Below are 14,813 nucleotides of genomic sequence, written 5' to 3'. Positions count from 1 at the left end.
TGAGCTAGATGGACCAGTCTGACACAGGCAGCTTCCTACGTCCCTATATTTTGCCACAGCCGCTGTAATATCTGCAAAATATTGGGAGAGCGGGGTATGCAAAGCCTCTGGCCTTTGGTTGCAACAGTTCAATTCCTAGAGGGATCAAATTTCCAGCAAACAGCAAATGCAATCCAATAGAAGACAATCCTGACTTTGGCTTGCTCTACACCAGGGTTGCCTGAGGTCGCCGGTTCCCAGGGACAGTCCCTGGATTTGCATATATGTCCCCGGGAAACGTGGCAGCGGCAGCCTCAGCAGCCCAGAGGCAGCCTGGTAGCGTAGTTGGCTCTGGCTGGCTTCAGGAGCTGCTCGCTGCCGTGGCGCCCGCCATTTCCCCCCGCTGGAAGTCCCCATATGAAGTATCTTGTGCGCAACACATCATATGGGGACTTCCGGCAAGGAAAACTGGCGGGCGCCATGGCAGCGAGCAGCTCTTGAAGCCAGCCAGAGCCAACTGCACTACCAGGCTGGCTCCAGGCTGCTGAATGCCGCTGCCGCCACCACTGCCAAAGAGGAACCGGGGACGTCCGGCGGTACAGATCTCCTGCCCCCTTCCCCCTTTGTTCCCTCTTCGTTTTGACCGATCGGGGGAGGCTTGGGAGTTGCGGCCGGCCAGCCATTGCCCAGTTTTTTAAAAACTGTACATTTATGTTTCACAGGGTGCAAAAGAAGGGCTTTGCACCTTGCCTGGCAGAGAAACCGAGTGCCTAGTCACAAGCCGGTGGTGTGCTGTTGCTCAGTTTTTAAAAAACTGCGCATTTATGTTTCACAGGGTGCAAAAAAGGGCTTTGCACCTTTATACAATATGCATGTGTGCTGGGGGCCAGGGTCTTTTGCCTCACCATCCCCACTACTGACTCCCTGTTGTTTCTCAGCTTAAAAATAAATAAAAAAGTGTCCCCGGATTCATTGAAAAAAATCTGGTAACCATACCAGATGCAGCAGAATGAGGCAGAGAGATGGAATGGGCAAGACAGTTGCTGAATCATGTCTAATAATTCCTACAAGAAAAATGCTAGTACTTCAAGGAGGAAAGTTCTATCCACACCTCTCCCTATGGTGCTAGGTTTCATGTACTAATCCCTGCAAGAAGAAGAAAGATAGTACATCATGGAGGAACTAGTCACGCCTCTTCTTGCGGTGCTAGCTTTTTGCTTGCAAGGGAGAGGTGCTGTGGTTGACCCCCCATCTGTGGACTGAAGGGATAGCCATTCATGCTGTGACCTCGGAACAAGGAAAGGCAACAGCCACATTTTAAGCGATACGTCCCACTGATAACAAGAGGAGAGGGGGTGCAGAATCCACCTCACCGGCAAAATATTTAGCTGGTCGAGGCGTTCCAGAGGGAGAGGCCTCTGCCTGCCCTCTAGCTGTTCCCACACTAGATTCAGTTTGTCCGATGACACCCGTGTATTTACCTTGGCAGAAGCCGCAGGGCAACCCAAGTCGGTTCAGAAAGTAAAAGCTGCTTCTTAAAGACAAAGGGACCCAAAAACGCACAGCAGAAAAAAACGAAGCAATCTCCAGCTTCAGTTTCAGATTACCGTATTTTTTTGCACCATAACACTCACTTTTTTCCTCCTAGAAAGTAAGGGTCTGTGCGTGTTATGGAGGAAATGCCTACGGGTGGCATGCCTACGGATTTTCCTTCTCTAAAAACTACGTGCGTGTTATGGTCGGGTGCGTGTTATAGAGCGAAAAATACGGTAGGTCTAGTTTGGTGAGGCAACAGGAGAAATGGGCCTCAGGTTTTAGGAGGTCTTGAACGGGTGGGAAGACGAGTTTAGGGTTTCACTAGGGTCTTGAAAATAACTCAAGGGGCACAACACAACTTAGGGATGGGCAAATTTGTCCAATTCCATTTTTCTCTGTTTCTCATACTTGCTATCGTAAATTCTCTTCTCCACATTTCCACAATGGTTTGTGGTTTTCTTCCATTTATTTTTAAAAAGTGCTCGTGGAACTCGGTCAGCGTTTAGTGTGAATTTAGAGTTTTGCTTAATATGAACATTTTTGCAGAGCAATTTTCCTCTAATTTAACACATATTTGTATGCTAATTTCATGAAAACATGCCTTTTGCACTCACACTTTACTCGAGTACATGCATTTTTGTGCGCTACATTGCAGAATCAGAGAAGGACAAATTTTGTAGGGTGGATGTGCTTGCATCCAAACGTCGTTTTGCAAAGAGCTAAATAATCCAGTTCACCTTCAAATGCAAACTGAATATGATCTCTCCCTCGCCCTGAAAACTGCTGGGTGTTCCAAGGCCGGTCCTACCATTAGGCGGATTATAGCAAGTTGCATATTTGGTCGTATCATCCGAGGGTGGCACACTGAAAATCAACTCGTTCATTTTCTGCTTCAGGTACCAAAATGTCCTGCACTATGTCTGTGAGCTCTGATTATTTTTAGATGGTTATCATTACAGAAGATGCCGAAAATATGCAGGCAGGTTAGTGAGCGCCAGTTTAATCTTTCTTCAGCTTACATATCCTGCTGGCTGCAGGGATAACCAGAAGTTGTCAGACTCCAACTTCTGTCAGGTGTAGCCAGCAAGGCCAGAGATTATTGGGAGCTGGAATCCAACAACATATTGAGGGCGCCCCCTTTCTTGCCAAGCGGAAAGGGCACCCATTAAGCACTGGCCTGGCTACAGGATGGACGTGTGAGGGCCCTGACAGGATCCTAGGACTTGGCTATAGAGTTGCAAATAAAACGTTTTAAGTGTGTTGCAAAGTGCATTATACAAATGTGACACTAGAGGGCGACAGTGAGCTATGGCGAATTCAATGTATTTTTCAAAACTTTTTTTAAAAAAAGCATTTTCACAGCATTTTTTCTATGCGTGTAGATTCCACTCTAGAGCCCTCCTCCCTCTTCCCCAGAGCCCAGTTATTGATTGCTCAACTTTGGAAAGGAGGTGGGAGGGCTCTAGGATCCTGCTGCACCCCTCCTGCCCCCTTTCCAAAGCCTAGCACGGCGCAGGAGCCAAACTGTGGCTTAGCTCAGGGTACCAACGTCCACCCCTACATCACTGCCTCCAATTGTGGAGGCAGAGCGTGACCATCATGGCTGTTAGCCATCAATAGCCCTCTTGTAATCCATGGCCAACCTAGGCCCATTAATTTAAATTGGTCTACTCTGAGTAATAATAATAATAATAATAAATAATTTTTTATTTATACCCAGCCCTTCCCGGTTCAGAAAACCGGGCTCACGGTGGCTAACAACAAATTTAAAACACTTAATTGATGCAACAAAAAACAGCATAAAATACTGTATAAAACGTGGATAACAATAAATTCAGAATTCAAAAATCAATTTAGGGGGGAAATCCATCCAATAAACATTACATGATCACCAGGGCTAGCTGGCTAAGTTAGTCCTTTTTGGGCCAGTGAGGAGACCAGGGGAGCAATAGCTGTGGGATCCCAGAGTGGGTAATCTTCTTAAAAAGGGGAGGGGGAGGGAAGGAAGGGGAATAAAAGATCAGGCTAAGCTCAAATTGAAAGCCAGGCGGAATAGCTCTGTCTTACAGGCCCTGCGGAAGGAAGTTAAATCCTGCAGGGCCCTGGTCTCATGGGACAGAGTGTTCCACCAGGTTGGAGCCATCACTGAGAAGGCCCTGGCCCTGGTGGAGGATAGTCTGACTTCCTTAGGGCCCAGGACCTCTAAACTATGGTTCTTCATGGACCTTAAGGTCCTCTGCAGGGCGTACCAGCAGAGGCAGTTCCGTAAATACAAGGGCCCTAAGCCACAAGAGTAAAGATTCATCAATGGCAACCCATGGCCTTTTTGTGTCCCCATTTCCAAAAGAGCAACATTTCCCAAACCTGAGCCGAGAGGACCATCCCAGGCCTGTTTGGAGCCAGCTGGTGATGTGAAGTTAGCCCTTGTCCCAACACAACGCACTCATGACATCAGCCGACCTCCCCACCCAGCTGCCTCCACTTAAACGGGACTATTAAAAGCTTGATGTCATTCTAAGGAAGAGTAGCCAACAACATAAATCTGCAGCAGCAGCAGCCAGGTGCATTTCTGCTTTGCTTCGTTTTACAAGCTTCATTATATAGGGTGTAGTTCTTGTTCGCAGGGTATCTGCCACAAAGGTAATGTGGAGCGGCATCTCTTTGGGCTATTGGCGTAGATCAGCAGTCCCACACACTTTTGTTCTCTCTGAGTGCCCGGGTGATGTCTAAAAACCTATGAAACACTGATTATTCTGGCTAGGGGCATAGCTAGCTGCTTCGGCTCCCGGACCAGCAGGGGCAGGGCGAGCTGCCACCCGGGGGTGCTGTGGCGATCTGCTCACAGGGGTGCCACACTGGGGCGGTGCAGTGATACGCCTAGGGGGGCGGTGCAGCGAGCTGCCCGCGGAGTCTGCCTGGCAGACACAAGCCCCACTCTGCCATTTCGGGCAGCACAGGGCCCTGAGCATAGCTGTCAACTTTCAGATTTGAAAATAAGGGATCAGCAGCCTCGAAAATAAGAGACCAGCAGCCTCACCTGTCCTGTGGACAGTCTACGGGATATCTAACAATCCAGGATAGCAGCAGGAAATGGCACTGGAATAAGGGAATTTCCTGCAAAAAAAAGGGAAGGTTGACAGCTATGACCCCGAGCCACTGTGTCACTCCCAGGAGAGACGTCTGGCTCGGATGCATTGCAGGCCAGGCCTTATGGTAAGTGCCAACCCCCACAGTGCGCCATTTTGTCACCCCCCTCAAGGATGACACCTGGGGCAGACCACACACCCCTGATTCTGGGGCCTCTTCCATGGCAATCTGTGTGTGTGGCACTATTTCTAAATGGGTTTACGTCCAAGAAAGGGCTTCTTCTTCATGAAATCTCTTGGGTTCAGCCAAAAGCTGTCTATCAGGTATGGAGAACTTGTAGGTCTCCCCAGTGTCCAATTGTGAGTCCATTTTGGAAGCATTAGTACGGGGCCAAGTCAAGTATCGTATTTGAGCAGATGGAGGCACCTTGTATTTAAGTCATTTCCAGCCAGAGCTGTTTATAGCATGTTCATCCTCCTTTGTTTGCACAAAGCTTGTGGGGAGGTGAGACAATGTCCGCTACTCATTGGTTGGACTGTGGGGAGTGGGCGGGTTTGATGAACGGAGATGGAGACAATTTTGGCTTGGAATCCCCCAGAGGCCTACCCCTCAATGAGAAAGGAAAAAACTAAGAAAGAGACCAACAAAAGACAAGGAAAAGGGCAAGTATAAACAAGAAGAAGAGGAATTGCAGAAGGGACATGGAAGAGACTTAAGGGCCTCGGACATAAGGCTTCCAGGTTGATGGACTAGATGGAATGGACAGTAAGGACTGACACGACTCGAGACCAGGATGAAGGGACGCTGGATGAAGATTGGAAGAGAACTTATAAAGAAAATTTTCTTTTTAGGGAATTGGTTAAAAATTAATGAATATTAGGGAAAATGTTGGAATGAAACTATATGACTTTAGCAGAAATGATATCAGGAGTAATGTATATTTGATAACTAAGATTTAAACTTTAAGGTATTTTAGGGCAAGATAAGGTTAAATAAATTAAGGTAATGTGATTAATAGACTATGGGGAAAGATGGAAAGGATTTGTTGAGCTCATTATTAGGTTAAATTAGGTTAGGATAATTTTTTTAACAAAAATTGAGAAAGATGGAAAGAATTTGCTGAAATAACTAATTAAACTAGAATACAAAAAGGGAGGTGTGAGGAAGTCAATGAAACAAGCAAATGGAAGTTTTAGATATGTAATTTGGGATTCGTGTTGTGTTTCTTTTTTCTTTTTATCTTTTTGTTGTATTGTTGTATTGGTTTTTGTCTTTTTTCTTTTTTTATGTATTATAGTGCTGTTTTTTAATGTTTTTTCCCCTCTTCTTATAATTCTGAAACTACTAATAAATATGATTTTTTTAAAAAAGACAATGTCCACTACTCATTGAGCATTCTTTCTGATTTGTTTGCAGGGAGGTAATAATAATAACAACAAAATTATTACTTGTGGCCTGCCCATCATACTTTGTTGCCCCAGCCACTCTGGGCAGCTTCCAACAAAATATAACAGAACACAACAAAATATTGGACATTGAAAACTTCCTGATACAGAGCTGCCTTCAGATGTCTGTGGAAAGTCATATCTGATGTTCCACAGAGTGGGTGCCACTACCAAGAAGGCCCTCTGCCTGGTTCCCTGTAATTTCACTTCTCGCAAGAAGGCCCTCAGAACTGGACCTCAGCGTCTGGGCTGAATGATGTTGCCTCAGACATTGCCTTTTACTCTTAAAAGAGCAGGTGGAGAGCACTGAGTTCAGAACATAAACCGCTATATCTGCTCTTTTGAGATCCGGAAGAGCACTTCCGCAGGGTAACAGCACAAGTGTGGGCCTTTTTGGTGGTGGCTCCCTGCTTGTGGAATGCTCTCCCCAGGGAGGCCCACCTGGTACCATCATTATATATCTTTAGGCGCCAGGCAAAAGCTCTCCTCCATAACCAGCCTTTAATTATCTGTGCTCTTTCAGAAGTGGATGAGAATGTTTTTAATGGATGTGAGTGGCAAGGTTGCTTTGGGGCGGTTTCTTGGTTGGCTGTTAGTTTTTGGCAAGATAAAGCGAGCAACAAATTTACTAACAAATAATAAATAATAACTCCACGGGCCCCACAGGCCACCAAATTAAGGCCTACAAAATGGCACTGGCATTCGACAGAGAGGCTCAAATAGCTAAATTATGCGTGTTCTCCTTTCCGTTTCTTTCCCCGTGTGCCCTGAAACTAAAGTCCTCGCAAAAACAACAGCCACCCAAAGCCCCAACAATTATTTCTGCTTTTTTCCATTTCCGGAATGGGCAGCTTGAGTTTCTTGTCCCTGCACATGGCAACATGAGATGATGGTTGGCACTCTGAGGTACGCCCATGGGCAGGACATTTTTAATCCCCTTTGATGGATCGGGCCGCAGGAGGTGAGCCTTTGCTGTCAAGAAGCAGTCACTCCCAGAACCTGTATGTGGCAGGCCATTAGTCTGCCTGAATTAAAACTTTAGCAACGACGACCAGCTAGCTGTCAGAGATAGCAATCGCAATGCCGGTGCTTCTTAGCACTGGGGCTGTCAGAACCTCCAGGTCTGACCTGGTGTCTCCATGTTTGTCTGTTCCTCTCCAGGTAGTCTGGGAGGGCCTGAATTTCCAGGGGGGTGAGCGTATATATATAATAATATATATATTTATTAAGAAGACTATGTGTGCAGCTTGCAAGCTTCAACTTACCAGAAACTAGCTGCCAATTATTGTCCAGACTCTGGGTGGATCTGCACCCCCATTAACCTCCATCTCCAGGTCTCAGTGCTGTGAGGGAGCACAGAGCAGGAATCCAAATGACTACCCTATGTCATCACCAGGGCCTGTTCCCCAGGACATCATCAGGACCCGCCCCCAGGTCTCACATTTGTACCCTGAAATCTCAAGGTCTGGGATGCTCCTTGTTAAGTTGTGGGTGAACATATCAGACGACACAGCGATTCTTCAAACAGCTCTTGTTTATTCACAGGCCCAGAACAGAACTGAACTGAAGGGTTCAGCTAGCCTGCTTATATAGAGCTCCACTACAACGCAACAGTGACAACTTTCTGTAACTATCCAATCACTGAACGTCACTTTCAATTCCTTCTTTGCATATGTGGACCTGAGTGAAAACTATCTACAGTATCCCCCTGCTGGCCCAGGGTGAGAACTTCAGTACAGAACACTCCTGGTCTGGCAACCCCATTTAGCATAAGGTTACCAGATTTTTTCGAATGAATCCGGGGCACTTTTCAACTTCAATGGATTTTGTATGGGGACTGATTTGCAAATCCGGGGACTCTCCCTGAGAAAAGGGGGCGTCTAGTAACTTTAATTTAACACCCTTTGCAAGCATCGCTGGTGCCATTTTGATTTCTCCTGCTCTGGGTTCCTGGGGCACAGTTTGTGCTAACGGAATAGGGGCAGGGCCATAGCTAGGGGGTGACAAGGTGTGCCCCTTGCCAGGGTGCGGGGTGTGTGTGCAAAATCGGCAAAAAAAATATGTCCATAAATATATCAATAAATCAAAATATTGATTATGGCTGAGGATCATCCAATGGAGCAAGGGCGATCCTGCCCTGCGTGCGTAGGGAGGCCTTGCTCCCAGGCCGCAACATCATCTCCCCGGGACCGGGAAATGGCTTTATTTAAATATTTGTCTTCATTGGCATTGCAAGGAGTTTGAGCAGGGGTCAGCAAACTTACTGCACCTTGGGCCAGTGTCTCCAGCGCCGATCACATGGCGGGGCGGAGGGCGGGGGAGCGTGTGCCCATACACATGCGCACATGCTATCTCTGGCGCACTTCCGGGTCGGCGGAGCAACAGAAATAGCTTGTGCACATGTGCACGGGCCTCCTCCAACCCAGATGTGCACCGGAAATAACGCTTGCACATGCGCACAAGCTATTTCCGGTGCTCCTCTGACCCAGAAGTGGGCAGCCGCGCAGTGCAATGCCAGTAAGAGCGGGCGGTGGCAGTGAGCGGCGGGGGTCACCACTGGCTGGATAAATGAGTCCCTCGGGCCTTATCTGGCCCACGGACCTTAGTTTGGGGACCCCTGAGTTTGAGGGTCCAGAGCTTGGTTGCAGTAAGGCTTGTTTGTATGTGTGCCACCAACAGCAAAGCTCATCATCTACACCGTGGACCGAAAGTAGTTCTGGACTCAAATGCTGTAGAGTAAACAGGAAGTAGGACTGGCTGACGTCTCCTGTTCCTCTGTCACACTGTGTAGTTAGACAAGTGTTTTTTTTCATTTTCCCTGCCAAGGAGAGCAAACATTTAGCTTCCTGGGCATATTATACAAATAGACCTTCTTTTCATTGTTGATGTTGAACTTGTGACTCCCAGGAGGGACAAAGAAGAACATTAAAGGACCACCCGATATTTAAGCAAGAATCTTATTCAACTCCCCTCTCTGGCACCAGCAGTTTTTGAAGTCTCTCTTGAGGGTTAGAAACCTGAGGTGCTTCCAGACCGTCACTGCTTTGCGGGAGGGATTCAAGTGCATACTGGAAGTTTAGGTTTGTGCCTGTTAAGTTGTGGGTGAACATCTCAGACGACACAGCGATTCTTCAAACACCTCTTGTTCATTCACAGGCCAGAACAGAAGGGTTCAGCCAGCCAGCTTATATAGAGCTCCACTAGAACGCAACAGTAACCATTTTCTGTAACTATCCAATCACTGAACGTCACTTTCAATCCCTTATTTGCATATGGTGGACCTGAACTATCTACAGTATCCCCCTGCTGGCCCAGGGTGAGAACTTCAGTACATAACACCGCCATTAAAGTGAATTAAAGCATTCTGTTGCCCTGACACAATAAATCCACTGTAAAAAACCAGACTTTTTTTGGGGGGGGGGGATGATGAGGAAATGCACTGAAAAGTGTGTAGGGGGTGGGATCATTAATGGAAGGTATATAACTGCCACATATGCAAGGTATGAATTGTTATGTACTGAAGTTCTCACCCTGGGCCAGCAGGGGGATACTGTAGATAGTTTTCACTCAGGTCCACATATGCAAAGAAGGAATTGAAAGTGACGTTCAGTGATTGGATAGTTACAGAAAGTTGTTACTGTTGCGTTGTAGTGGAGCTCTATATAAGCAGGCTAGCTGAACCCTTCAGTTCAGTTCTGTTCTGGCCTGTGAATAAACAAGAGCTGTTGAAGAATCGCTGTGTCGTCTGATATGTTCACCCACAACTTAGCACGAATGAACTGTCCTCCACTGCCATTGCCTGCTCACCTTTTGCTAACTTTGTTTTCTGCATCCTGGGCACAGCTATGGAGATCACGTGCTGCACTTCAAGGTACTGAGAGAAAAGAAAGGGAAGTACCATCTCTGGGACGAGAAGTTCGACTCCATCAACGAACTGGTGGATTTCTACAGAACTACCACCATCGCCAGGAAAGCGCAGATCTTCCTCAGGGATCACGCGGAAATGCAGGAGGTATGGGGCAGCGGAAACTCTCCAAATTGGGGGAGCGGGCATAAAAATGGCAAGGGCATTTCAATGGAAGCGAGCATAAAATAATGCACTTTGGAGCAAAACCTCCCTATCTTCACATATGCATGAGCAGGGTCTGAACTGGTGGTGGCTCTCCAGGAAAGAGATATTGACCTGGTGAGCATGTCAACTCGTGGAAAGGCAAGTAACACAATAGGGGTCATTAGAAAAGGGATTGATAATGAAACTGCCAATATCGTAATGCCGTTGTACAAATTTATGGCATAACCACACTTGGAATATGGTGTACTGTTCATTGAGTCGTAGAGTTGGAAAGGAACCAAGGGTCATCTAATCCATGCAGGAATCTTTGTAAAGACTGTGGAGAGAATAATTGGGTGCACTCTTCCCACCTTGGATCAAATCTATGCTTCCAGGTGCCGTAAGAAAGCTGCAGAGATAGTGCAGGATAGTGCACACCCCGGAAATGATCTCTTTCAGCTTCTGCCTCCTGGAAGAAGGTACAGGGTTATAAAGACTAGGACTAGCCGCCTGAGAAACAGCTTTTATCCAAATGCGATTTTGGTTTTAAACGCAGGGAGGAAAATCTTCTCCATCTCACCACATCATGTAAACAACACACCTGGCTTGACAGGTGGGCAAGACTAGCTCATTTGTGTCAGCCAGGCATTTCTTCTTAGCTGTCCTCTCCTTCTCTTTTTCATGCAGCCGAAAAAGCCAAAATTCGTCCAGGCTCAGTTCAACTTCACAGCCAAAAGCCCATCCCAGCTGAGCTTCTGTCGAGGGGACGTCCTTGAGATCCTGGACTGCTCTGATCCCAACTGGTGGAAAGGGAGGATTGGCGTGAAGACGGGCCTATTCCCCAGGAACTATGTCTTCCCACTGCGCATGTGACCCACTTCGCCTGCGTTCTCATTGGAGGCTTCTTCTGAAGCAGCCAATCAAAATCTCCCTGAACAGAAGTCCTGTGGAACATCTATGGAATGACCGTCCCACTTGGAACCTTTTTCAGAAGTGGACCAAAAAGTGGACCTCTCATGTGACAAGTGGTGGTGTAAGGGAGTGGCCTTCAACATTTCCTCGCCCACAACCAGGGAAGTTGGGGAAACTTGATTTTGTTTGCATTTGAATGAGAAACCACCTGATTTGTGCTTCTTGAACCAATCTGCAAACCGAAACACAGCCACCCTTGGAAATTCATGTTTCTTCCCATTTTGTGACTCAGTTGTTCAACCAGCATATATAAAAGTGGGAAATGTGCTCTTCATTGGTTTTTCTAAGATAAAGAGACAGAAGAACCACAGGGAAAATGCAGAATGACAATGACTGGATGACAGTGCCATGTGGATGCCCCGTAACAAGTGAGTGAATGAAGGGTGGCAATCCCACACTAAACACTGACAGAGAAAGCACTCCTCCATTGGTTTGGTGCCAGTTGAATCATCACAGTTTCCCCTGAAGAATCCTGGGAATTGTAGTTTTACTGACATCTGCTCTGTAGCCTCGCCCTTAAACAGAACTAGAGTTCCCAGCATTCCCTGGGAATGAACGAATGACTGTGAAACCAATATAAAGTTCCATTATTGTATGGGCGCATCCATGGCAATTCCCTCTCATTTCTTTTGCATTATATTTCCTCTTCGTCTGTCCCAGGTTGCTGGATGATTCAAACAAGTTGGGTTTGTGTCAGCAAAACCACCAGTGGACATTGGTAGGCTGGGAGTAATGAACCCCTGAATCTAATCCAATGGATTGACCAAGAATTTGGGGACACTGTTTCCATCAGAGGATGGGGTTCCCTTGTGTGGGATCTTCTAGGGTCCACACTTCAGTCCTGGGGGGGTTCAGAAGCAAAAATGGAGGAATCAATGGATGCAAAATTTACCTTTGTACAGTCGGGTTCATTCCAGCCATGCAAAACCCAGAGGTTTTCCACGCTCTCCTCTCCATCCTGGGTAGCAAAAGGCATTATCACAGTTCAAGAACACATGCAAACCAGTCAAAAATCACTCAAGGACATGCCCTGGGAGGGGGCACAGGTTAGTGAGGGTCTCAAAAGGCAGGCAGAGGGGCCAGAGGGTCACATTTACCACCGCCAAGCCTGAGCTTCCTCACCTCTGGCTTAGCCAGTCAAAGAGTTGACTCATGACACATGGGCGGTTTCCAATGTGGGAACAGACGACTGGGTGGGGAATCCCCCTGAGCAAATCTCAGTTCCCTCTTTCATTTGTTTGAAAACACCTCCCCCCCCAGCTTGTTTCATAAGCATCTTGTGACTAGGCATGCCTTATCTCAGAATGGTGTTTCCCCCCACCCTGCTCTCTTGGGTCACCAACAGCCAAGGGCAACAGGAAGGAGGAATCTGATACACTTTGCAGCCAGGCAAACATTCTCCCACCTGCCTCCTTGACCCTCCCTCTATTTATAGACTCTTCACAAAGCCGGGTGTTTGCAAAGAACTTACCGAGCTTTCTGCAAGGCACTACCTCCGTTTCTAGGGAGCATACGAGATAGAGTGCAAAGGTCCAGCTTTCTCGGTATAGTCCACTCTGGCAGAAACCTCGCAGGGAAGGAATTCAGCCTGAGGGCCACATTCCCTTCTGGACAACCTTCCAGGGGCCACATGTGAATGGGGCCAGAGGCAAAAGTGGGTGGAGCAAGGCATGCACACCTTCCAAATTTTTCCAGTGCAAAACCAGGATGTCTTCCAGGATGCACTCTCAGGTGATGTGACCTGTGCCTTGCTCTCACCCCCCCCAAAAAAACCAGCAATTTTGGGTGGGAGGGGGCAGAGCACAGTGCACGAGTGGGATCATGGTATCCAAAATGGCCACTGGGATCTTGCAAGAAAAAAATGGGATGTCCTGTTTTATCCAGGACACTTGGAAGGAGGTGTAGCTGAGGCAGGGAATATTACCTACAGTGGCCTGGGGTACTATATTCGGACCCAGGTTCTGCTCAGGTTTGGGTAATTGCATTGGCAGAGACTGCCTAGTCAAATCAGGACAGCTAGAGGAAAAGCTGAGACCAGCTCCATTTGTGGTGATTGGCATGTGCCCGCATTGTATACATCAGAAGGGGAACACTAGGTGAGAGGACCGCCAGCGACTCAAGAGTGTGATGTGGAGAGATTTATTGAACTGACAGCTACCCACAACCTCAATATACAAATTGGTTTTCGCTAGGCAATGATTTTGTGTGTGTGAGTGTACAACCTCAAGTTGGGTTTCACATGTTAGCTACGGTTATGCTAATCATTTTGTATTCCTTTTTGTGGTTTAATAAAGTAATTCAGGCAGTCACGCAGGTGCTTCAGACAAATTTGGAGGCAAAAAGATGGATGCTCATTCCATGCCTGAGCAATGACTTGTCCCAACTGAGGAGCAAAAGGCAGAGACTCATCAGCTTCACTGGGCCAGAGCTAGACCTCGTTGGTGCCCTGTATCACATGATACATGGGGTGCAATGCCGCCATTGGTGCCATGGCCCCGGAGCAGAACTCCTCAAAAACAGAGTCCTCTGACAATTGCATCTCTGCAAGAATAACGGGTGATAGGGACGCGCGTGGCGCTGTGGGTAAAACCTCAGTGCCTAGGGCTTGCCAATCGCATGGTCGGCGGTTCGAATCCCCGCGGCGGGGTGAGCTCCCTCTTTCGGTCCCAGCTCCTGCCCACCTAGCAGTTTGAAAGCACCCTTAAGTGCAAGTAGATAAATAGGTACCGCTTTATAGCGGGAAGGTAAACGGCGTTTCTGTGTGCTGCGCTGGTGCTGGCTTGCCAGAGCAGCTTCGTCACGCTGGCCACGTGACCCGGAAGTGTCTGCAGACAGCGCTGGCCCCCGGCCTCTTAAGTGAGATGGGCGCGCAACCCCAGAGTCAGACACGACTGCCCCGTACGGGCAGGGGTACCTAGGAATAACGGATACCAGAAGGTTGGATGCAGGTGAGCTGTGCAGAAGCCCGCTGGCAAGCATGCTCCAAGCAAGCTGCCGGCTAGCACTGCCAAGGCTCCTTTTATTAGCAGACGTCAACAATTGGAAACAGTAGGAAACCAGCCTGAACTTAACGTATTTCCATCTAAGCACATTTCCAGTGTTAGCAAATACACGTGTCAGCAGGTGTTTCCCTCAGATGTTCCCCCCGATACTTGATTACGTCTGCGTCCCCGGTCATGCTCCAGCCAAGCGTTACGTCTAACAAACAAATTGTGAGAGGACAAAAGGTGAGAGGTAAAACCCTGTTTTGTAGCCAGGAAGGCAAAAGGTCAGGGAAAGCAGGCATAACACTCCTTGACATACTGTTGCATGTCTGGTGCGAGCGTTACCTCTATACAACTCCAAGGAAGGGACGGATCCATGTTCTGCCCCATCCTGCATGGGTTTTCAGACTCCGAGGTCCCCCCCCCACAGAGCCCCAAGGAGACAACTCTGCCACCAGACTCTGGTGGCTGGTCCACAAACCCTTGCGGGATCGAGAAAGCCCTGAGAGATCCCTATGGCTGAAAACCCCAGTACAGTGGTACCTCAGGTTACATACGCTTCAGGTTACACATTCCACTAACCCAGAAATAGTGCTCCAGGTTAAGAACTTTGCTTCAGGATAAGAACAGAAATCGGGCTCCGGCGGCGTGGCAGCAGCAGTAGGCCCCATTAGCTAAATTGGTGCTTCAGGTTAAGAACAGTTTCAGGTTAAGAACGGACCTCTGAAACAAATTAAATACTTAACCTGAGGTACCACT

General features: G+C 47.7%; 1 protein-coding gene across 3 annotated transcripts in view; it reads left to right on the top strand.

Annotated features, from left to right (window-relative positions):
- GRAP (GRB2 related adaptor protein) overlaps positions 1-13,379 on the top strand; it is a 39,967-nt gene extending 26,588 nt beyond the window's left edge. For all 3 annotated transcript variants that reach the window (XM_083474566.1, XM_083474568.1, XM_083474567.1), the window contains exons 4-5: positions 9,891-10,059; positions 10,786-13,379. In XM_083474566.1, the coding sequence (XP_083330692.1) occupies positions 9,891-10,059; positions 10,786-10,971 (355 nt within the window). In that variant the 3' untranslated portion in view covers positions 10,972-13,379. The remainder of the gene's footprint in view (positions 1-9,890; positions 10,060-10,785) is intronic.
- The last annotated feature ends 1,434 nt before the right edge of the window (positions 13,380-14,813 follow it).

Source organism: Podarcis liolepis (assembly GCF_965112155.1).
Source record: "Podarcis liolepis genome assembly, chromosome: 14".
In the NCBI taxonomy this organism is placed as follows: Eukaryota; Metazoa; Chordata; class Lepidosauria; order Squamata; family Lacertidae; genus Podarcis; species Podarcis liolepis.
The sequence above is the reverse complement of the archived record's forward strand: the minus strand, read 5'-3'. Positions and strand labels throughout refer to the sequence as shown.